Source organism: Alexandromys fortis, unplaced genomic scaffold (assembly GCF_014885135.2).
Source record: "Alexandromys fortis isolate MF-2015 unplaced genomic scaffold, M_Fortis_MF-2015_v1.1 scaffold_24, whole genome shotgun sequence".
Classification (NCBI taxonomy): Eukaryota; Metazoa; Chordata; class Mammalia; order Rodentia; family Cricetidae; genus Alexandromys; species Alexandromys fortis.
In genome coordinates this window covers 14,003,110-14,028,818 of record NW_026067906.1, presented here as the reverse complement: position 1 = coordinate 14,028,818, position 25,709 = coordinate 14,003,110, and the positions used below count along the sequence as shown (strand labels likewise).

The 25,709-nt window shown below is 36.9% G+C and overlaps 1 protein-coding gene across 1 annotated transcript in view; it reads left to right on the top strand.

The window, feature by feature from the left end:
- The window catches only part of Trhde (thyrotropin releasing hormone degrading enzyme), a 357,366-nt gene extending 332,021 nt beyond the window's left edge, over positions 1 to 25,345 (top strand). The window contains exons 16-19 of the mRNA XM_050135614.1: positions 12,458 to 12,625; positions 13,165 to 13,305; positions 16,906 to 16,987; positions 22,970 to 25,345. Coding sequence (XP_049991571.1) covers positions 12,458 to 12,625; positions 13,165 to 13,305; positions 16,906 to 16,987; positions 22,970 to 23,113 — 535 coding nt within the window. The 3' untranslated portion in view covers positions 23,114 to 25,345. The remainder of the gene's footprint in view (positions 1 to 12,457; positions 12,626 to 13,164; positions 13,306 to 16,905; positions 16,988 to 22,969) is intronic.
- Positions 25,346 to 25,709: the final 364 nt, after the last annotated feature.

The window sequence follows — 25,709 nt, the reverse complement described above, 5'->3', positions numbered from 1 at the left end:
CTGAGAAGGGAGATAATATTGCTTGAGCAGGCAGGAAGAAGCTTCCAAAGTGAGCACTATATGACAGAGACAATTAGCTAACTGAGCAATCATCCAAAGTCTCTTTTTGCAATGTCAAAGCAACCAACTTTGGCTAAGGCCTAGCATAACTTACAGATCACTTTTAGAGGCCTGAAAGTTTTCCAAACCACCTTATCCTGTCTTGGCAAGATTTGACAGTCCTGCTTATCCATTTCTGGATATCATGTAACTTGTCAGTAGTTGAGGCATTGTCAGTTCCTTGTCCAAAGACCAGTCTTGCCAAGAAGAAAACAAGCTCCAAGTGGAGTGTGTCTTTGGTGCTCAACATTCTCTCAGGAATAAATTGGTGCTGTCAGAAGCCATCATGTCTCATTTCAACAGAACCCTAAGTAATTTAAATGCTATCTCCATAGATCTTTGAAGTGGTTGAAGATTACCTATCTAGACATAATAGAATCTCTATACAACTAAAGAACCTAATTGATCTGACTGTTTGTACAACAAACATGAACTATTATTCTATAATAATAAACATGAAATATAGCTATTGACCTATAATAATTAATACCTGTATAACTTAAAGACTAAAACTTCATGTCAGAATATTAAATAATCTGTAAGCAAATGTGCAACAAATGATGACAATGACCTCAAAATTTAAACAATCATAAGTATCTTGATTAGAGGTAGGAATAATATATAATGCAATATGAAAATATATCCTAAAAGTTGTATCAGTATACAAAATATCCTAAACCGAAGTAGAAATATGCATATAAACAATCTGACAAAAATAGCTTTGCATTGGTATACAAATGTAAACAAAAATAACAAATATAATTTGAACTTGTATCAATATACAAAACGATACCAATGTAAATTATCCATAAATAATAGCTTACGAGTATTCACTGTTACCCACTATTACTATGCCCCTTTAATTTAGTTTTTTGAACAAACATAGTTTTCACCCCAACACTCTATCTAGTACAAGTAATAATCAACAAAGCTGATTATTTTGTGTTTATAATTAAACTCTCTCAGTTTTTAAAGTGAATTTAGTCCATCATGTTGGCACCAATTGTTGCAAAGGGGGAACCACTTGTTCGTCCTGGCTACCCAACTAACTTAGCACCGAAATATCCACACAGAAGCTGTATTAATTAAATCACTGCTTGGCCCATTAGCTCTAGTTTCTTATTGGTTAATTCTTACATCTTAATTTAACCCATTTCTATTAATCTGTGTATCGCCACATGACAGTGGCTTACCAGGTAAAATTCTCAGAATCTGTCTCTGACGGATCCATGGCATCTCTCTGACTCAGCTTTCTTCCTCCCAGAATTCAGTTCTACCTTCTCTGTCTACCCAAGTTTTGCCCCATAAGGTCAATGTAGTTTCTTTATTCATAAACCAATACAAGCAACACACAGAGGGAACTCCCACATCAAATTCTCCAATTACTTGCTCTTTACTATGTTGCCTTTCCATTGGTTGTTGTCATTTTTGTCTTTTTGTCACTGGTAAGTACTTTTGCCCCCATGTAAGCCATTAATATTATTATTTTGTCTTTCTATGTTTTCTTTGATGGCTCATGTGCGTGTGTGTGTGTCACATACTATTCTGAGTAGGACTGTTCCTCTGTGTGTGTGTGTTTGTGTATGCTATTCTGCCTAGGCTTGTTTCTCTCTCTCTCTCTCTCTCTCTCTCTCTCTCTCTCTCTCTCGATTAGCCATTACATTTTATAAAATGGTCATATACTTAGCTTTCATCACCCTTCTCCCTGTGAGGAGAAAAAAACACATTATATATAGCATAAACATTTAAAATATTTTTGTATGTTTTATTTGAACTTAAAGTAAATGTCCTTCTCAAAGTAAGCTTTCCTTTAATTTTTAAGTCCTTTCAGAAGGAGTATGGTTATATTAAAACATGGCTACTCTGTGAAGAGTTCAAAAGCTCGCCACCAGTCACAACTCTTTTCTCTTTTCCTCTAGAAAGAGCAGCCCAAACCACTTTTAGACATGCAAAATTGAAATTTCAAGAAGTCTTGAACATCAGCTGAGTACACATACAGATCTCTTAAACATATTTGTTCTCCTCACACCCAGGATTTCTCACCATTGTTCTTCATTCTTCTGGGTAAAAGGGCACTACAGACTGTTTGTGGACTGATTTGTCTTTGTTCCATGGTTTTTTTATTTTTATTTTTTGTATTCCTCTTGTTATATTCATGCTTCACTGGGAATAATCATGTCCTGAACACAGAGTCACGATTCTAGAGAATTTTCTAGAGCTGCGTCTCCCTGTGTCTGATGTGAATGTGCTTCACTAATGGTCTTGCTACCTAATGTCCTTTACCCTGTCACTGACTGAACATTTTAGGCAGGATTTTGTCCCTCTGCTGGGACCATTTTAGAGACACTTAAGTCCAGCACCCCTCTTGGGTGCCAGAGCTCTTATACAAATTCTCAGGGGCATCATAATTGATTAGCAAATGTCCAGAAAAGTAGAGCTCATTATAAAATGCATCTTATGTGACTGCCTTAAACTTGACACTTAAAAAAATAAACTATTAACTTTTGCTTTAATCATTTAAAAATATTTATGCTTGCTTTTAAAAAGTTCCACTAATCACTTGGCAATGGATTGGCATGTTTGTTGGTTACTATTTATCCTAAAAATTGGGAGTATGTGTAGGAATAAGTAGGTAAAATGCTTGCAGTTTATAACCAAGGACCCTAATTTGATCCTCAGTACTTATACTTAAAAAGAAAAAAAGCCTGGCATAGTGGTTCATTTCTTGCCATCTAGTGCTAGGGAGGTGGATGAGGCAGATTCCAGACAGCCTAACCTAGTTGGTGAGTACAAGGTTTGCAAAAAAGACAGCCATCTCCCAAATAAGTCATCAAAAAGCAAACTGAATGAAAATCTATCTGATGTTGTCCTCTGACTTACACATGTATGTGGACACACACACACACACACACACACACCAATATTAGAAATAAAGAGGAAGAAGCGAGTCCACTTATTTTGTGAGTTTCTTTTTTGTTCTCAGTACTGCACCATGGACACCACAGAAATAAAATCCACGCCAATATCATACCATGCACTGGTAGTGTGCTAAGCACTGGTTGGAGAAGATCTCACTCTCCGACATAAGAACCCTCTCAGGGATCCTTATCCCCATTTCCCAGATAAGTGCATTGACACTTAGGAGCAAATTTACAGATTCCTTTTGAGCAGCTGTAAGTTTATTCAGGGTGGATGTCCATAGTAGCAGACAAAAGACTGAAAAATTATGACAGAGAAGGAAGGCATCAGAGGGCACCATGCAAAAGGTCAACCTGTACAGAAGCAAGTGGTTTTTTAGCAGGGTGCTCTAACTTCATGAACTGGCAGTCCTGGAAAACAAAAGAGAACACACACTTTCTAAGGCACAAATTTTGGAGCATTGACAATGAGGCTTCAACCAAAGCTGTTCTTACGTAGAGCGCATAGACAATCTTTCAAAAGAATGAATTCAATGCTCATTAATTAAAATTAATTAAATGTTGGGTCCCACTCCTTATCGATGGCATGTGAACCTCCACTGAGAGGCAGTGGTGTTCTCAGATGGGCTCTCTTGAGCGATATTTCTCATTGTCTTTGAAAATAATTAAACCCACATTTCAATGTTAATATGATCACTAATGAAAAGATTCTTGTTCTAACAGAGCAAGACGAGACTTTAGAACCCTTGGACTTTAGCCCTGTCCAATTAGGATGAAAAACGAAGCCCAAAGCATTGACCTTGACTCACCCCAACTGGAAACAAACAGCCAGCCAAATTAGTTCTAGGAAACCCACGCAAAAATAGATGAATAGCTTTATTAATTATAAAAAGTTTTATTTTTTCAAGTTGTATTTTTTTTCTTCAATCAATGTAAGTTTCTTGGTAGATGGTTTAAGTTTTAGCATTTAAAATATTAGTATTATGTCTGAATATAGAAGCCTTATGAAATTATTTTATTCTCATAATAAGAGTAGACTTTTCTTTGCAAATGTAGTTAAATGTTTGCTTATTTCCCACATAGCAGCAAAATTCTTTAATTACCAGACTTGAAATTATGATTATCAAAAATACTACCTGCCTCTGATACTTAGACCTTGAAGAAGAATGTTGTTAATATTTTCCTGTGTATTCCTTCAGTATTTTCCACCATAGATAAACACGTTGTATTATTTAAAATATTATATTAAATTTCTTCCTTGACAATATCATCCATATACATAACACATTGTGATTATTCTCATCCCACACTTGATCTCTTTCCTACCCCTATAACCTGCCATCCTCTCTATAGCTCTTTTCCCCATATTCGTTATTATTTATGTCTTTATTCTGCTTCATGACCACTGAATTTAACCAGGAATGTGTGCAACATTTATGTCTCTGTTCTGCTCATGACCACTGAGTTTAATCAGGGTGGTGTGCATGAGAAAGAATGTGCAAGTGCTCACTGGCGTCTTGTGGGCTCACCTGTAATAACCCAACTGAAAACAATAACTTTAATTTCCCAAGTATCCATCAGTGCCAATGTTTGCCAAAGAGATGAAAGGACCTATGAGGTTGTCTGGCTAGTAAACCTTTGGCAATTTATTTATTTATTTATTTGCACATTTCAATTCTAATAAAATAATTAAAGTATCAAATTACTGTGACTTAATCTCATGATTATTATTATGGACAGAATCTTCATATATACTGAACTCTTCACTACCTAAACGACTGTGTTAGGAGGTGTGGCCTTTGAAAATTAATTACATAATGAACTAGAGACTGCATGGTGTAATCTATTTAAAGACAAGTTTAAAGAGCTCTCCAGCCCCCGTTCTGTCAGGTTAAGATCACAGGAGAAGGCAGCATTGTATGTCCTTGAAGAAGGATCTCACCTGAACCTGATGGTTGGTGGTCATAAACTTAAGTATTCAGTGTTATAAGAGAGAAATCTCTTCTTAATAAGCAACCTAGTTTATAATACTTTGTTATGGCAGGTCCATCTAAGTCATACTACCATTATTATTTTTAAACTTAGTTTAAAAAAATTAACCCGAAAGAAATATCTTTATCTCTCTCCTACTTAATTTTTAACGTCTACCTCCAAAGCATTTCAAGCACTTGCCATTAAGTATATCATTGAAATATGAAAATAAATGGTCCCATAATGATATTCTGAACTTCCAGGCGTTCAAAAACTTTTATCACGCAAATGAACTCTGACATAATCCTATTTAAAATGAGAACGAAATGAAAACCAGAGCACCAGTTACACTAATTAGGCGATCATTTCCGCACTGTTTCTACTCTGAGAAAGCTAAAAGCATTTTCATTTTGGCTAAGCCTTACCCCATTCATCATCCATCAGGTAACTAGGTGAGACTTGCTTACTGTCCATGCTTGTATACCATACCTAAACAAAAGAAAGAAAGAAAGAAAGAAAGAAAGAAAGAAAGAAAGAAAGAAAGAAAGAAAGAAAGAAAACCAAACACAGCTTTACTCCCAGCAGATAAAATCCCATTAAAAGATTTACTTCTGACGCAGCATTTAAAAAGAAACGACTGTGGAGATATTCACATCTTCATAAACAATTTTCATGTTCACTAGAAAGGGCCCCCCGATCCCTGTCATCTTAATATCCACTGTCTCCCAGGACTCATTTCTACCATTCATAACTATGGGTTCTGTGGTCTCTTAGATAATGCTTTACAAACAAATGAGCGTTTTCATTTATTCCTAATGACTTTGGTTTATACAAAGAGATCTTAAACTGTCCCCAGAGCAATCATTTTGTGAAAATGTTATTAGAACATCTTTACAAATTTAGAAACAAAAGGGGGTTTCATTAACAATAGAAGTCATCGGGAATTGAAGGCCCCTGGCATAACCAGTTCTTACCAATCTTGTTTTATTCAGTAATGAGTAAGACTGATCTTGTGAACTATATGTTGATTTTTTTTTTAAATCTGGTAAATGGCTTAAAAAGTGAGGAACTGATGGGGTGGGGAGAGTTGCTAGAAAAATCAGCATTCTTGGGCTAATTAGCTCTGTCTTTACTCTTGGAGGAGATGTATGCAATTATACCTCCTGGTTTCTGCAAATTAAACCATTTCCTTCCTGAGACTTGGGGTGTTTGTTCCTGAGACTGAAGAACTGAAGATTATTGTTCATGCTTTTAGATTATCTATTCAAACATACATGTGTTTCATTTTCTTCTTCATCAAGTTTGATGTGTGTACTCTGTGCAGAGAGACAGACAACTTGTTACAGGACTGAAAGTAAACCCAAAACCCATCCATATTTTGAGCATTTATCTTGATTTACAGATGTAGTTTTCTACATAGACCCTTCTCTCATTCTATGTAGCTTTTATTTGAAAGGTCTGCCCAGGAAACTTAAGTAATGTGTATCTATCATCTTACCTGAACTTTTATTGCTGGATTTTTCTCAAGGCTTCTTCTCATTTTTCTGTGGTTGCCATTTTTTCTATATGGTAGGTCCTTAGATTACAGCTACATTGTTTCCTCTTCAGCCACTGTGTGAATTAGGATATGACAGTGCTGGTAACCACAGGTTTATTGTTAGAAACCGAGTCTTGCCAACACTAAGGATTTCTGAAAAATGACACACTTAACACTGCTTAAAAACAAAATTTAAGAAGACATTAGAGATGACATCCATGTCCAGCTGAACACTCAGAGAATTACACGTTGGTCATACTGGCATGGAAATTTCTCTTTGGTTAGGCTTACGAATTCACAATAGATCACTCTTAAAAGATGCACTGGTCTTGCATGATCTGTTTCACCAGTTTTAAGAGTTCTGATACATCTGAGAGAGTTTAGCCATCAACAGAGTTCAAAGCCAGCTGTGGACTAGAAAGCGTCGAGTACGTGCACATTCCAAAATTTCATTTTTTTTCTTTTTTCTTTATTGAGAATAAGAAAAAAAAGTTTCCGCCTCCTCCCAGCCTCCCATTTCCCTCCCCCTCCCCCCAATCTTCTCCCCCTCCCTCCTCTCTTCTCCCCCTCCCCCCACTCCTCTCACCCTCCCTCTCCTATCCAAAGAGCAGTCATGGTTCCCTGCCCTGTGGAAAGTCCAAGGTCCTCCCCCCTCCGTCCATGTCTAGGAAGGTGAACGTCCAAACTGGCTAGGCTCCCACCAAGCCAGAACATGAAGTAGGATCAAAACCCCATGTCATTGACCTTGGCTTCTCATCAGTCCTCATTGTTCGCTGTGATCAGAGAGTCCGGTTTTATCCCATGCTGTTTCAGTCACAGTCCAGCTGGCTTTGGTGAGTTCCCAATAGATCAGCCCCACTGTCTCAGTGGGTGGGTGCACCCCCCGTGGTCCTGACATCCTTGCTCGTGTTCTCCCTCCATCTGCTTCTCATTGGGACCTTGGGAGCTCAGTCCAGTGCTCCAGTGTGGGTCTCTGTCTCTATCTCCATCCATCACCAGATGAAGGTTCTATGGTGATATGAAAGATATTCGTCAGTAATGGGTGGGGTGGGTTGGGGATAAGGGGGGACAGGGAGAGAAAAGTAAAAAGGGGAGTATTGGGGGAACTTGGGGAAACAGGAAGATTGGGATAAAGGAAGGTCGGATAGGGGAGCAGGGAAGCACATATCTTAGTTAAAAGAGCCACCTTAGTGTTGGCAAGAGACTTGAACCTAGAGTGGCTCCCAGGAGCCCAAGGCGATGTCCCCAGTTAGTCCCTTGGGAAACTGAGGATAGGGAACCTGAACTGACCCTATCCTATAGCATTACTGACGAATATCTTTCATATCACCAATTTCATTTTTTTTAAATCACCGAGTAGTACTCCATTGTGTAAATGTACCACATTTTCTCTATCCATTCTTGGGATGAGGGGCATCTAGGTTTTTCCAGGTTCTGGCTATTACAAATAATGCTGCTATGAACATAGTTGAACACATGACCTTATGGTATGATTAAGCATCCTTTGGGTATATACCCAATAGCAGTTTTGCTTGGTCTTGAGGTAGATTGTTTCCTAATTTTCTGAGAAATCACCATATTGATTTCCAAAGCAGCTATACAAGTTTACACTCCCATCAGCAATGGAGGAGCTTTCCTTTACCCCACGTCCTTTCTAGAATAAGCTGCCATCAATTTTTGATCTGATGGATCTAGAAAGAAACATATTGAGGGAGGTAACTCAGACCTAGTAAGTCAAATATAATATGTACACACTCATAAGTGACTTCTAGATATAAAGCAAAGAAAAAACAGCCTCTAGTCCATAACCACAAATAACCTAGACAACTAAGGGACCCCTAAGAGAGACACACATGGATCTACATAGGAAGGAGAAAAAGACAAGATCTCCTGAATAAATTGGGAATATGAGGGTTACAGGAGATGGTAGAGGTGACGGGGAAGGAAGGGAGGAGGGTGAAAAAATGTATAATGTAATAAAAATAACAATAAAAACGAAAAGTGCCAAATACCTTCCCCATTGGTCAATATAGATCCAAAGTAGGTGGGGATTCCAACTGTTAGCTTCCCTCTGGGAGAAGCATTAATCTGTGCACACAATGCCTCAGATTCTCTGATTCTATCTCCAAAGAGAGCATCAGGCTTTTCAGATATGGACTCCTGATGCATCTAACATGATCCAGACACCTATGGGAAAATGGAGACATTGGATTGGACTGTTAGACATCAGTTTCTCTCCTAGTTCAGCATAGAGTAAGCAGACAAAAGCCACAGCGGTCTGCTACTTTCCTGAGAAGGATCTGTCTGGTAGAGACCTTCCAGAATCTCCAGCCAGTTTATATAGGTCTTCTCCTATATGAAGCTTCTCTAGGGACTTGTGCAATGAGGGGTGAGGTGTGAAAAACCCATATAAGTCATGGAGCCAGAAAATGAAGAAATAAGCAGAGACATCTAGAAAAAATCCTCCTTAATGAAACAGATCTGATTGTTTACTTTTCAGTGCAAAATCACCGTCATAAATGTGCTTGCTCACTCGAGCTAAGAGAAATTGAAATTAGAGCCAGAATTTCAAGAAAGACTAAAATACTTCAAAGCACCAATAGGGTATGGAAACGAACAGCTGGACTGCAATTCACTGGAAGGCGTCACCGGCAGATGGAGGCAGTCAGAAGTATCAGCAAACCAAAGGCAGATCCCGAGAAGTAATTATCATTGAGAAGATTCACAGGGAAGGGAAAGTGTGAAGAAAGATGAAGGGACATCGAGAAAGCCATCAAGCAGACCAACATGAACCCTGATCTAGTCCAAGAGGGAAAAACAGAGAATAGGGACCAGGACTTTGTCTGAAATATACAGTGGCTGATATTTTCCTTAGTCGGTAGGAGGAAATGAACATGCAGGTCCAGGGAGATTAAGGACCAAGAGTGCAATGAATCCCAAGGAATTTATACACAGATACATCAAAACCATTACATCATTCATCTCTAAGGTAGAACCGACTCGCATACATAAAGTTAATAAATATCTGTATTTTATTAATTTTTATTAAATGTAAATTTATTATTTTTTATTAAATTAAATCTAATTTACATGCCAACCACAGTTTACCCAACCTCCTCTTCTCCTGTTATATCTCCTCACCTCCCTTCTACCCCAATCCATCCACTCCTCTTCTGTAGTCTCCATTCAGAAAGTGGCAGGCCTCCCATAGAGGTCTCCTGGGTAAACTGGGGGTGGGCAGCAGGTGGCGGTCTGGGAACATGAGGGAGCAGGTGAGGTGGATTGTGATGGGATGAACAGAAAGAATAATGCAAGAGATATCTTGACCGGTGTCCATTCTAAGGTTAGGGAGAAACCTGGTGCCAAGGAAACTCCCAGGAATTCAGAAAGATGATCCCAGCTAAGACTTCTAGCAGTAGTGGAAAATAACTATACTTTTATGGTAGACAATATTCCTCCTCTGCCCAGAGTCCTTTCTGCTATAAAAAGTAGCTGATGACACAGATATAATGCAGACATTAGATGTTGAGAAAAATAATTCAGACACAGACTACAAAAAGAATAACTCAGAACATGGCATTCGACAACATGTTATTTTTGGCGTCTGATGGCTCTTTAGAACGTCTGTAAGATGTCGTCATGTTCAAAGCATGTGTTCACTTTGTGTGAGTGTGTCTCACACAGTTTCACTGACTTAGCCAGTAGACGCCTCTAGAAGAGAAATGAAACAGGCTTTGCTAGTGACTTTAGTGTAATATTCATGAAATTTCTAGGGAATATAGTTAAACATTTACTGCTTAATTTTTCTTTTCTTTTCTCCAATTTTTGTAGTTTTACTTAGGGAATGCTTAATATAAATGCTAGTTCTGTAGCAATGGAAATTCCAACTTACTGTGCTCTACTCTCATCTTATCTTTGACCTGTCAATATCTTAATGAATTTCTCTTGGAAAATAAACCGTTTCTAACATCTGATATTGATTGATGATTAGTGGTTTCAGTAGACATGCTAGAGATTTTTTTTGGGGGGGGTTATTTGCAAAGTTCTGTACCAATGTCTTGGTCAAAGTCATGCACTGTTAGCGTCTACTTCTCTTTGTATTTGGAAATAAGACCCATCCTGGTTTATAAGAGCTGATTCATTGAAGACATTCAGCTGATCTTAAATTATACCTATTAAGAATAATTACTTTCCCTGAGCAGTGATGATGCATGTCTTTAATCCCAGCACTTGGGAGGCAGAGGCAGGTGGATCTTTGTGAGTTTGAGGCCAGCCTGGTCTACAAGAGCTACTTACAGGACGGTACCAAAGCTACACAGAGAAACACTGTCTCAAAAGACCATAAATAGATAAATAAATAGATAGATAATAAATTATTTCCCTAAAAAGTATAATAGTACTCTTATTCATAAATTTAAGTATACATTGTGGCAAGCTGACAATAAATGGAAAAGAAGGAATCTTTTGTCACCAACTCATGACTGGAAAGCTCTGGTTGACAGTATCTATATGGGATCCAGACTGAGCTAGAAAGCAAAATTAAGCTGTGAAGCCATCCTCCTCCTCCTTTTCACCTTTTAAAAAATGAGATGAATAAAACTTTGCCTGCAAACACTGTGGAGGGAAAGTGTTCTCTCCTGTGAGAAGCCCTTCAGAACCACTGGGAAGAAGTCCTATTCCGTTATTAGTAGACGTTCATCAGCTTTCCCATAGTGCTTTAACCATACTAGTGTTTAACAGAAGTTCTGAATCTTTAAAAAAAAAAATTGTTTCTTCTCGTGACTTGGAGAAGAAAATCCATGTAGTTACATTCAAATTATTTATGGGACATGTAACTAATAGACTTTAATCCCAGCTGTCGGGAGGCAGAGACAGGTGGATCTCTGGGAGTTAAAGGCCAGCCTGGTCTACAAGAGCTAGTTCCGGGATGGGCACCAAGGCTACAGAGACACCCTGTCTCGAAAAACCAAAAAAAAAAAAAAAAAAAAAAAAAAAAAAAAAAAAGTAAGGGCATCCAGCTATCTCAGTTTAGAGTGTGGTGGTAATAATACCAAGGCCATAGGTTCTATCCCTTCTACTAGTCACATGAAAGTTTCTTAGTGCTGGATGAACAGTTCCATGGTTAAAAGAACTTTCTGTTCTTTTTGAAGACTTGATTTGGGTTCAGTTCTTGGAAATCAGCTCAGGTTACTCTCAACCTGTAATTTCAGTTCCAAGGGACCAGATGTCCTCTTTCTATCTCTCCAGGTTCTTGCACAAGCCTTATGCAGTTATAGACACTCAGACCCTCACGCATACACATTATTTTTAATAGATATCTTATGACAATTTAAAATTAAATGGTTGTCTTTTATTCCAATAAATTAGCCATCTACTATCTTTTTTTTTAACCTTTTAAAAAACAGATGAACATAAACTTGCCTGTTAACACTGTGGAGGGAAAGGGTTTTCTCCTTTGAGAATACTTCAGAACCACTGGGAAGGAGTCCTATCTCCTCTCTAGTAGATACTCAGACTTTCATCTGCTTTTCCATACTGCTTTAACCGTACTAGTGTTTAACTAAAGTTCTGTGTGGATCTATTATGAAAGAAAATTTTCAGATAGGTATTCAATGAATGCCATTTAAAATATAAAGGACTTCATTTTTGATTCTTTAACAACGCTTTTGTTGTTAGTTTGTTTAAATGATGACTTTTGGGGCTGCAAACAAAAATTATATCCAAACCTTCTGTGGAATAAAAGACTTGATTTTATTTTCTAGTCACCAATATATTCAGATATTATTACTCTATAGTATTGCATTGTTTTTGGAGTTATGTAATTAGCAAATCATCTTTTAGATAGCTGGTTGTAGGAAAGCAACTTTGGTTTTTATTTTGAAAACCTTGAAGCTTTTGATTAACAGAAAACCACCACGGGTTGCTTCCTTAGAATACCACTGAATGTTCGAGACATCGTTTACTGCACAGGGGTGTCGTTGCTGGATGAGGATGTCTGGGAGTTCATCTGGATGAAATTCCACTCTACCACTGCAGTTTCGGAGAAGAAGATACTACTGGAGGCTCTAACTTGCAGCGATGACAGGAATTTATTAAATAGGCGAGTCCATTAAATTTCTCAAGTTGTATTTGTAATGAACGTTATCATCTACAACTAAAATGCTCTGGAACTGATTTTATTTCCTTGAATATACAGTATTGTAAAAGTCGGTGTTATAGAACACATCTTTCTCGAGAGAAGAAAACCTACATGGTGAAATGACTAAAGGAACTTGACTTGAAAGATAACATGAATTATAACTAATTATTTTATAAAGCATTGTATGTGTTAGAAAAAATATTCCACTGTAAAAGAAAATGTTTAATGTGATGAATTTGAGAGTGGAGTTGCGTCAACAAATAAGCTTTTTGATTTTTCCCATCCCATAGATTTTATTGGAGTTTAATTGGTGTATTTCATGAAAGTGAATTTTATTGGTGTTTTCTAAACAGATATTGTTCTGTAATTATTCATTGGGAAAGTTTTAACTCAAGTATTTTTGAAGAATATAACTAAATTTTAATTTTTTTTAATTTAAGGTTATTAAGTGTTTACATTTTTAGACTAAAAGTTTTTTATCCACACTTTTATCGTTATAGGCTGCTAAATCTGTCTTTGAATTCTGAGGTGGTGTTGGATCAAGATGCAATTGATGTCATAATCCATGTAGCCAGAAATCCACATGGTCGAGATCTCGCCTGGAAGTTTTTCAGAGACAAATGGAAAATACTAAATACCAGGTAGAGATTATAATCTATTCAAGCCTGAATGAATAAATGAAAGTCTACGTTTGAGGAATAGATACCCAAGGTTTTTGTTAGAGCTGTGAACTAAATGATAAAATTAGACTTTATAATATTCAGCAAAGATAGTTGTTGCCATTCCTTGAAATTCACAATTTTTTATCATGTCTCTAAAATTTCTCATTCAATAAAGATTGATAACCTTAATTAATGGGAAAGCATGGAGAGACTAAGAATTATTTAGCAGAGCAACTTGACTTGGAAATTTATCAAATTCTATGTAGTTGAAATCCTTTCATAAAACTTGTATATTCTGTATATATTATAGAAAAAACATAAATCACATATAAATGCAATTCCAACAAAGAACTTTACTCTTGTAGAATGGTTTAAATTCTCTTTAAATGTAAATATCATAAAACACCTCAATAAAATAGTGATACGGAGAAGTCTCATTAATCATTTGGATCATTGTATTATTCCAGCTGCAGTAGAATTAATTCCCAGGATATCTTGTTTCGTGGTGAGAATTCTTCAGCTTCAATTTTAGAAAATATTTCATTATGCATTTAAATATATTGTAATAAATGTTAATTTATGCCTCTGATAATCTCTATGGTATTTTAAAATTAAATCTATTATGGAGCGAGTAAATGCTGCATGTTACTCCTCACCATGAGTTTTTTTTTTTTTTTTTCCAGATAGTAAGCAGAGCTAACATTTGGTCTGTTGAAAGCTGATGTAAAAACTATTGTGTGTTTTTTCAGTCCTTTACCAGTTATCCTTGCATAACAAGTTCATCAGAATGTGCTCTTACAGTTACACACGTTGCTGTCTATAGCTGCTTCATTCTCCCGAAACTGCTGGTATAAGTCACGGTGACATTTTTGTGTTTGCAGTTTGTATCGTAGAATGATAGGAAGATTAGAGCTTGCATTGCCACTGTGTGTATAATGTGTCGTGTAGCAGGCAGGAAGGTGAAACTAATACATATGAGTATCAGTGTAAAGGATTTCACACACACACACACACACACACACACACACACACACACACACACACACACACACATCAACCTTTCATTGGTTCATAGACCAGAGCTCAGTGTTATCTGCACATCTACTATTTCTTTCCTCTGTTTCTCAGCATGATTATTTTGTCTCTGAAAACCATGACCATCGTTCTGAAAACCATGACCATCGTTCTAAAGGTAGAAAGACTGAGAGTTCAGTCCACATATATAGTTCTGTTTCTCTTCACAAGGAGTGCTTTTATCAGTTCTGATTTTCCTATTAGTTCTTGAACATCGGAGCTTACGAGAAGGGTTGTCTAGGATATTGTATTCTACTTTACAGGCTCCTCCTGGTTTTAGGTGTCATGTGCTCCCATTGCTTCTCTTGCTCCCAGAATCACTTCTGATAACTCACACCTTTCACCTGATGTTACCATGTAGTAGAACTATTCACATTGTGGTCCCCTGTGGAGTGTGCTTGAAAACCAAACCTATAATGTTGGAGCCTATCATTTCACACTTGTCTTCCTCTTCTTGGTAAGTCAGATAAGTATTCACCAATTGCTCAAGCCACACAATTGGAAATCTGTATAGACATCCTTCTTCCTTGGCTATATATAATAACAGATTCAAGGTCCTCTTAAGTACCCTAAATGTTTCTTGAAGACTTCCTTGCTATTTCTGACACCACTTCTTTACCTCTTTACCACATGCTTGTTTGTTTTTTTTATTCCCCCACCAGCAGTTCTAAAGCAACCTTCTATCTTTCTGAATCTTAGACCACACTTTTCCATCTATCTATCTATCCATCTATCATCTATATCTATCTTTCTATCTATCTTTCTATCTATCTATCTATCTATCTATCTATCTATCTATCTATCTATCTATCTATCTATCTATCATCTATCATGTTTCAGAACCTTCTAAAACATGTTGCTATCTCCCTTCTATGAAATCACCCATGATTCTCTGCCACACTAAGCATAGGAGCTTCATGGTGTGTTTTCTGTTTACCTCTCAAGACTTTACCTCTGACCCAGTCTCACAGCTCAGGCCCTTCTGATGCTCATTGATTTCAGCTGTCTTCACTTACCAGGCAGTTTCACACTCACTTGCCTTTGATTATGCCACACTTCCACTTGGCATTTCATTCTCAGAACAATGTTGTACTCATTTATATGCATTTGCCACAATGAAGAGCTATAGGCCGTCTCTGAATTCTGTGTATTATTTCATTAATGCTATATCTAGTTACATTAAATGAGAATTATCTCTTTCCATGTCTAGGCCTTCAACTACATAAAGTATGAGATAGAGATTGTGTTCTACTCTTCCTTACCTGGGAGTGTAAAGGAAAACGATTGGATCTCCCTTATAAGGGAGTGACTTTTCTTCTTGTATGGTCAGCCACTTTTCTGACTGTATGACCTTAACAATAGTCACTTGTATTAGTATTGAAATAATTGGTAGCTTACTTATTTGAGACAGTGTTGCCTTATAATCTTAGTCATCCTGGAACTCACTAAATATACCAAGTCTATCCTCACACTTGCATCATCCTCCTTGCCTCTGTCTCCCGAATGCTGAGATTGGGGGGAATGTATCATGGCACCCAGCAGTTTATAATATCAGTTTCCATCTCTTTGCTTTGACTAAGATGTCCTTTTCTCATCATGGCAATCCTTCCATTTGATCCCCCCTTTAAAAGATAAGACTAAGTCCTTCAGCAACTCAAGTACTGAAGAGCCAGCAAGATGGGGAAGCGAAAGAAAGCATCTAATTATAATAATGGCAGCGTCTTTACTTCCAAAAACTCAGTCTTCTTGTTGGTTATTTTTGGTGCTAAGAGCATGGAACCTGTGATAGATGACCTTAACAAAGTAGATGCAAATTGACAAAATGAGAACTTGCCATTCACAGATATACATCATACAGGGATCGTAAGTCAAGAAATTATATTCATAGTACAAGCATTACAGAATATAATAAATAACTAGATATTTTAATAACTAAATATTTGGGTAACTAGAAAATTTAATAAGTGTAACTGATGCTCCTTTATGAAAGTAATTTTTGTAAACTTTGCCTCAGTTTTTGAAATTTAATTAGAATTCCAAGATCTTTTATGACTAGCCAGATCACAGAATCCTTGTGACATACTGGTTCTGATTGAACAGGTCTTGCTTTTATTCATTTCTTGGGAGACTTTTTAACCTTCAATGATCTAGGTTGTGGTACATTAGATTATTTATCAATGCCCCTCTCTCCTTTCTTGGCTTGTAAATAGAACAACAATGCCTGAATCCAATTCTAAAGGCCTGGACTTTGGCAGACTCAGTGACACTCAGAGGTCTCTGAAACACTGCAGCAGGCTAGGTGGACCTGGTAGAACCCCATTGCAATAAATGCTTCCTTGCCTCTCTCCCTCCTGAGAGGAGCAGCCAGTACTTCCCAGAGAGCTGGTGATTACTGATGGTCGTGGTAAATGCAACCTTTGGTAATGACTGCAAAAATTATTCTAGCCAGTTTGCTTAAATTACTACCTAGATAGACATTAAGACTGTTTTCTTTTATCTTTGTAGGTATGGAGAAGCATTATTTATGAATTCCAAACTTATCAGCGGAGTTACAGAATTTCTTAACACAGAAGGCGAGCTTAAAGAGGTAAAAGTCTTGATACATTCTTCTTATATAAACACACTAAATTACATATTTATTTCAACTACTTCTAGGCATTAGATTCACTCAAGTTCCTTCCCCCCATACACTCCCCATACGCACATGCACACATGCATATGAACATACATGTATGACATGCATAGGTGCACACATGTGCAAATGCATGCACATATATAAACACACACACACACACTAATTTTCTTAATCCATTACCTACAAAGAAATCTGTAACATATTCAAATTGAATGCCTATGAACAATTATGTTGATTGCCCAAAGAAAATTAATTTTGTAGTTGGGTACCACATATTCCAGGGCTCTTAGATCCAGCTGCTGCTCTTCAAGTGATTACGTGAACTCAGCTTATAAGCCATTCACTAACGACCATGCCAATGACGACATGTCCATTAGGGATCGTGCTTGATGCTGAGGCACACAGTAAAAGTCTGAGTGATTATGTGGGCACAGTAGGCTGCTAACAGCTATCCAGTCTTTTAAGTGGAGTAAATTCATATTTGATGAAGGTACACTACTGCTGATAACACCCACTGAAAGCCATAGTTTACCTAAGATAGATTGCTTGGCTCCATTACAAAATAATTTTATTAATGAAAATAAGCTTGAGTTTTTAATGAACTTGTGCCCAGATTCTGAAATATCTATTTTATTTGTTCCCAATTGTATCTCTCACTATGTAAGCCATCTAGGTGTCTCCCTTTCCCCCTGTTAACTCCTCTCAGTACTAGAAAAGGACCTGAAGTGGGACTATCAATCACACCGGAAAACAATAACCAAATAAAGCTTCTTTTATTCAGTTATGATAATTGATGCTGCCTTTTTCTCCTCTGCTATCCACAGCATACAGCTTATATTTAGCACAGAAATTCCTAGTTTCATTAGTCTTCACAGGAGACCGGCTGGAAGCTGTGACCCACAGATGATCCCACTGACTGGCATTCCTTTAGAAGCATTGGACCTGGCTCGTCGGTCACATCTTCTAATATTGCTCGGTTTCCTGAGAGCATGTCTTTCACTAACTTAGGATCTGTCATAAGGAATACTGTGCTGAGCTACAGCTCGGATTCCAGTGATATGAATGTCAGCCTTTCCCTTGCTATGTGTGTTCTCAACCCTGAAGGATTTAGTTTTGAAATCCCAGAATATTTTTCTTACTTTTTTTTTAATGATAGGAGCTAAATGAAGAGAACTTTTATGTGCCCGGAGGAAACAGAAGGCATGGGCAAATCATAATTGCTTTCATTATTTTTTACATTTAAACTTAGTGCTTTTAATATCATGATTTAATATTTAATAATCAAGCAATAAAGTATTGATTTAGCCACAACCCCCACAAACATTGAAGGAAGCTCAGAAGTTTCTCCCTTTTTCCCTCTCCTTCACCCATCGTGTTTTCCTCTTATCTTCTGGTTTTCTTTCACCATTATCCCTCCTTTCTCTGTCTACCATTTATATAGTTCCTGTTTCGATCATACAAAGATCATAAAAATCATGTTTTAAATTGAGATTTAGTTAAATTCATCGCATGCAAACCTCTTTCTGTATTTCACTTACACAATTTGTTTTTATCCTTTAATTAATTGCCATTTTAATGTTGCAAGCTACCCCATCATGAACGTTGTGATTTCAGAAATGAAGCTAAGTTGTGGCTTTTTGTCCATTATCTTCAAAGCCATGGCTGAACAATGCAGGCTCTCAGTGGAATGAGCAATGAGTCCTTTCACTGAGGACTGGCTTGCTCTCACTTTGCAGTTTCGCTGTTCTCCCTGAAGCCATACTTCTACCACCTAGCCATTTTCTGCAGATGGAGGGAATGCTATTTTATGGTGAGATAGGGCTTAATTTCTGTTCTCACTCACTCCTTCCTTAAGCCGGAAGTGTTAAGCAAGATCAGTGTCTTCCCTTGGAAGTTATACCTTACGGTTGCTAAGCCTGTAGATCTGAAGGGGCTCAGCACCTTTGTGAATTATGACATTGCTTTTAATATTTTTATTGTTAATTATGCGATTTGTATATGTTTATATGCGGGTATGTGGTGTGAGTGCAGGAGCACCCATGAGGCCAGAATAAGCTTTCAGAGCCTCTTAAACCAGAGCTGACTGAGGACTGTGATGGGAGCTTCTCTGGAGTCCACTGCAAGAGCAATAGAGCCATATGCTTTTCATAGCTGAGCCATCTCTCCAGCCCCCTGAAAATAAAACTATTTGATAATTTAATGACCATTATCAGCTTTAATATTTTGATGACTATTAAGTAGAAAAACAAATTCTCTGTTTTATGGTCCCTTCCCTCAAACTTTCCTAACACCTAAGACTGGATTTATTCTTAATTATAAGGAATTAACAATTTGACTTATATTTTTGCATGCGGTAATTCATCCTTTCTTTAATTTTTAAGACTAGCAGAAACATAACCTCATAGAACCACAGAGACCTTTGTAATATTTTGACTAATGTCTATTTCATTCTTCTGTGAACCTAACACACAGCCCTGTTGTAAAAGAATACTCATCTTCTTCATCAGAGAAACTCCATTTACAACTTAAAGGGTGAAGTCTTTTACTTCCTAATAGGCCAATAGCTAATTCTATTTAGTTCTATAACTATCAAGATTATATTATGCTTTGCAATTCTCTCTTAAAGTCCTTTGTGATCCCAGAGTCTAGGATACCTTTAGATAAAATTTTTTCGATGTTAAACAATTTTTAGAATATAGATTAATAAACACACCTAGAAATTGTGCTACGAAAATCAGAGGATGTGAAAAACACTAAAATTTTATTGTACAAAAGTGTCTCCACTTATTCAAAGTAAAAGTATCACAGATAAATATCTCAAAGCCCAATTAAGAGAAAACCTAATGGAGGTAGAAAAATAGCAAAGAGCCTGAAAAATAAGCAGAGTGGGAAGCTAAGTCCTTTGTCGCTGAACCTGCACAGACAAGGAAGCTTGGCCAGATACCACAGGGCCCTTAGGGACCCGTGAGAAGGTTCTGAGCACACATTCTCTGTAAGCAGTGCTGAGGGATACTGGCCGTTATGTATTCAATATCTTATGCTTGCTTTAACATACAGCGATTTTGATGTCATGTCAAGTATATAATTCCATGATATGGTTTTCCATTGCCAAAGTTTTCAGATCAACTTTCAGAAAGTCCATCCGTATTGAGTAATCAAGCAACACCATCATAATCAAATCAAGCTGTCCAGGAACTAAAATCCAAATTAATTTGGAGATGTAGAATTAACTGCATTTTCGACAGCTCTATACTTCACTTTTCCTGCCTGGATCTTATCTTGAGGCCCTGTGTTTTCCTTCCTGGCAGAGCCTTCATGTGGCACCCCCAGGTGATGAATCACACCCCCCACTAATTTCATCACATAGTGTTTCCTTGCTACAAAGTTGATTTTTCACGTTTGTCTGTTAGCACTGTAATTGTTGGTTGCTTGCCAGTCTCTTAAGACACACAGAACAAAAAGCGAAACTGCTAGTGCTTAATCTTCAAATAATTCCTTGAGTCTTCTCAGAGTATAGCAACTCTCTAAGTAAGAACTTCTATCTGTAATAATGATAACAAAGCACTTAAAAGTTTCATCTCTTCCTTATCTTTTCTAGATCTGTTTGGTTGGTTGCAATGTCATTAATCACCTAGTTTTCATAGCTCAGCTTCTTTGTTCTCTAATCCAGTTACTTTGGTAATCTTTTGACACTGAAGATAATTTTAAGTCCTATTCTGCTTATTTTTAGAATATGACTAAGAATTTTCTCTATTTAAAGAAAAAAAAATGAACCTTTAGCATTGCAGTCAGTTTCTGATGTTCTTTGCTATGTTGAATCTGCCTTGTCATTAGACCTGTTCTTAGCCTATTTTTAATAGGTAAATTAAATTGATATTTTATTATCTGCTGTATTCTGTGTGACTTGGATCCAAAAACTCTAGCCATGGACAGTGAGGTAATGATGTATAGGGAAGCTGGGATCAGGAGGTGTTCTCTTCTGCTACCTACCACTTCCACCACAAATTGGAATCGCAGCTGGTTTACTAGCTACAGCACAGGGGAGGGGTTAGTTGGTCAGTAGAAGGTCTTTACATGCAACCAGTCTCAGACTGTAAATATTCAGGAGGAAAACACTACAGTCCCTAGTATTTGCACACACTAATCAATTATTTATAAACATTCACACTCAAACTCCCAATAAAAACTTGTAGCATCTCATTATTCATATGGGTAATGACTTTGACAATTTACCATGGGACAGTTTGTTTTGGGGTCCATACTCTCATCAAATTATACTTCTGCTCAGTACTTTACTCCCTCAGTTCTCCTCTTCTCTCTACAGCTATCTATTAATAAATCAAGAAACTACATTTGGAGTTAATTGAGTTGCAATGCCCACATATTCGTTTTTCTTTGCATTTCGAAGTAAGTCATGTCACCCATAGATAAAACCTACTTCTGACCCTCTTCTCTCTTTCCAACCTCTGTCTATCCTTGTTTTCTACAAATCTCTTTCCTACACGCCATGGCTTTTTTGTTTTACTTGATGACTCACTAAGTTTAACCAAGGTCATCTGTGTGACCCTAGCTTTGTAACTTTTTGTTGGAGCTTGGAGGACTTGCTACGGCGGGGGAGGGGTGCTTATTTCATTTCATAGCTCTAATAGTAGCCAATTAGTTGAGCAGTAAGGTGTAGGGTCTCAGGAGATCCCTTCCAACTCTGAATGACTGATGAAGGGTCCAACATCTCACAGGTCAATTGCAAGTAACTGCAACTCTCTGCGTTCATGATTGCAATGGCTGTGTCTTGTCTGGAGTATACCAGTTTGCAGTCCTACTTTCTAACTCTTGCATCCTTTGCACCTCCTGCAGTATTTATTCTCATTTCAAACACGTTCCACTAGATTTTATTTACTTCTTCTCATGAATATGTTACCAATCCAATCCATTTCATGAAGGAGTACTATGTCAATCAATGAAATGTAAGTTTTGTTTTTATAAAGAAAAGAGAAATCTTTCACATATTGGCCACACGTCGAGAAATGAGTGAATGAGCCTTAAATCTACAAATCTGAGAATAGAGTTTGGAAGTACAAAGGCAGGGTGATTTAAATTAAGAACAGCAGTTAGAGGTGATGTGATCAGTGTGTTGTTCATTCAGAATTACTCTTCATTGCTTCCATAGGATCTCCATTTATAAAATGCCAGTTTTATTATGATATATGGGAAGAGATATTTTAGATGGAAATTTCTGTCCTGCCTGGTCCCACTTCCATTCAGCCTCAAATAAACACACAGATGCTTATATTAATTATAAAGTGTATGGCCTATTAGCTCAGGCTTATTATTGACTAGCTCTTACAATGTATATTAACACATAAATCTTACCTATGTTTAAACACATGCCTTGGTAACTTTTCTCAATGCAGCATTGACTATTGACTGCATCTGTGTCTTTCCTCTTCCCAGAATTCTCCTAGTCTGGTTGCCCCGCCTATACTTCCTGCCTGGATACTGGCCAATCAACATCTTATTAAACCAATATGAGTGAAAAATCTTTACAGTGTACAAAAGCATTATCCCATAACATGATATTGGTCCTAAAATATTAAAATGTCATCCTAGAGAATATCTGCTTAGGCCTGAGTTAACCCAGTAGGCTAAGCAAATGTGGCCTTCAAGTGAAAAGTTATATGGTCAAGTCCTGTCATCACGACCAACATGTCAGAAATGTTAGCACTACACAGAAAAGGCAGTGGGAGATTTGGAGTACAGTATTTCAGAGTATGACCTTTAAATATAACTCAAAACAAGTAGAGCTAGAGGGTTCATTCAAGTTTGTCCCGAGTCTTTGTGTAAAACTTCATCCCCAAATGCGTTCTCATTTGTGTATGTTCCATGTGAGTTCGTATTAGTACACACAGATTCACCATGCTCAACTTCCATTTCCAGCTAAAGAACTTCATGAAGACCTACGACGGCGTAGCCTCTGCCTCTTTCTCACGAGCTGTGGAAACCGTGGAAGCCAATGTGCGCTGGAAAAGGCTTTATCAAGATGAGCTCTTCCAATGGCTGGGAAAAGCCATGAGACATTAATATGTATTACCTAGTAGAACTCAACTCAGAATTTTGAGAGGACCTGCTTTCTGTGGAATGAAGAGGATAGCCAGAATTTCAGTGATGAACATATGGGAGGACGTTTTGTTGTTGTCGTTGGTTTGGGTGGTGGTTCTGTTTCTTTGTCCCATTCTCTCTACATTTGTTTCTCTGGTGGATGTTCCTCTGTATAGAAACTCTTGCAAGCATCAGCTTTCCCTGGCTGTACATTCCTTGCTCTTCAGGACCAAATATGATAGTGGTGCATGTTGATGTTACAGTCTGTTTGGAAAACCAGAATATTTTGTGCATGGATTTATGGTTCTGCCCTGTGTTCCAGCATGCTTATTTAACATGTCCCATGTTGTATGTGAATATATGTACATCCAGGATGGGCATTATGCGAAAGCACAAAGATTATCTATGACAATCAGTGTTGCACTGAAAGTGAAAACTTCAGAAGGGAATGGTACTCTCAGCCATGGACAACAGAGAGATAAAGCAGCTCTCTAAACAGTCCGTGTCATTTGTTTCAACACTTGGATTGTCTTACAATGATGATTGTGTTGCTAACTCATTTTCTTTGAGTGACAGCTGTGTATACACTTGCACAGATGTATAGATAGTATGTACATATGCATATGTACATAAGGAAGCTCCATATGTATATAATATGTTGTACATGCACCTGTGTGAAGAATATCTTCAGATCAAAGGAAATTTAACTCTTTTTTATAAATGTGTGGAGACTTGGAAAAGGTTTCATATAATTTATCCCAATACTACCCTTCCTACTTTATAACTCACTTTCTTAACTGCTTTTTTCATCTATGTCCTGAAGAATGATCTATTCAACTACATGAAGATGAATCCTAACAAAATATATATGTCAACTAACCACTCTATAAATTCTCTTAATCTGTGGCAGCCATTCACCAATTTTTGTCATTATTTGGATCAACATTCCTATTGCATAAGCCAATTTTGTGTAAATTCTGAATGATTGGTACTAAGAAAGTATTTATTTATAGCTTCTTTTTCTTATCTTAGGTAGTGCAGAGTTAAATTCTCTCTGTGTGTTGATCTTTTTGTGTATATTGCTCCTATCCTCCATTAAGCAACCATACCTCAACAGGTCTGTTAGCATTAAGGACCTTTTATACCAGTTGTGCCCTCCCTGAAGACACAAAGTTGCTTTTATGCTGTGTTAATATACAAATTTGGGGGAATTAATGATCCTGTTCTACCAGGAAAATTTGAAGAGCCATTTCCATGGCTGTGTATAATGCAATTATATTTCAGTGTTTTTCTTACCCAGTAGGCCAGTTACTTGCTTCAGATTTAACATACTTTAAATTTAGCATTGTAAAATACTGTTTACAATCCCTATAATTGAGTCAACCGTTGTGAAACCACTTTCTACTTTCCTGTGGTATTCAGCTCTTCCAAATATTGAAAATCACTGAAATGATGGTTTCAGAGACCATCACTCACTGCTGGGGAAAATTATTTATAAAACAGGAGTCCTAGAATTATTTTGTTCATAGAAATGAATAGCAATTTCCCAATCCATAGACTAAATTACAACTAAATTTGAGTCTTATCAAATAAGCAATTAATGGCTAAATCTTACACTTACAATTTTCAACACTTCATTCAATTAAAATACATGAATTTTAAGTACTATGTGGTGTTAAAGAGTCATGGTCATGCTTAATGTGGAAACTGAAATCTAGGTTACCTCTTGGAAGTGAGCAAGTTCTAAACCATAATGCTCATAAATAGTATACAGTCACGAAGGCCCCAAATATCCCATTATACCACTGATAAATTCATCCTTGGAACAGAGCTGACCCAGGTAGACATGTATGATATTTTTTGTTTCCCGAAGTAGTGAAAATTCAGAGTAATGGCATTTTTTTTTTAAATTTTAAGTTAGTCATCATTTCAAACTTTGAGTTTTGTGTCTTTCTTAGTTATTTTTCCTCCCCACTGTTAGTAGTCATAATCCTCTTTCAGTATTTTAGTGGCCTTGAACACAACTGGTTTAGCTATAATCTAAATCCTCAGTGTATACTTATGTGCAATGTTTATACCTCATACAATACTTGTTCAACAGTATAGTGGTACCAATGGCATTGAGATTGCATTTTTGCTCTAATCATTTTTTTTCAGTTATTTAACCTTTTCAATGTTGGAATTATATTGGGCTTTAAAGGTTTTTTTAGTTGTTTAAATAAGTAATATTTTCAAAATAATAAAATAACCAATGATATCTCTTGGAATATTATGTAAAATGTAGCTATAAAATTATATTTTCTACTTAGAGTTTTTATCTTTCTCTCTTGTGTGTTTTACAAATCAATTATCTACATGAAATAACAACATATAGAAAATTTTCGTCATCTTGTCTCAAAAATTTCCTGTGCCAATATATGTATAACAGTAAAATTTTGTTTTAATTAGAAAATACTAGATTATATGCCACTTTGGGTATTCATTATTGCCAAGTAACTTGTAAATAAAATGTTTTCCCCAGTTTTACACATTCTTTTTCATAAATTTTCTTATAGTATTCAAAGTTTAAAAACTACAC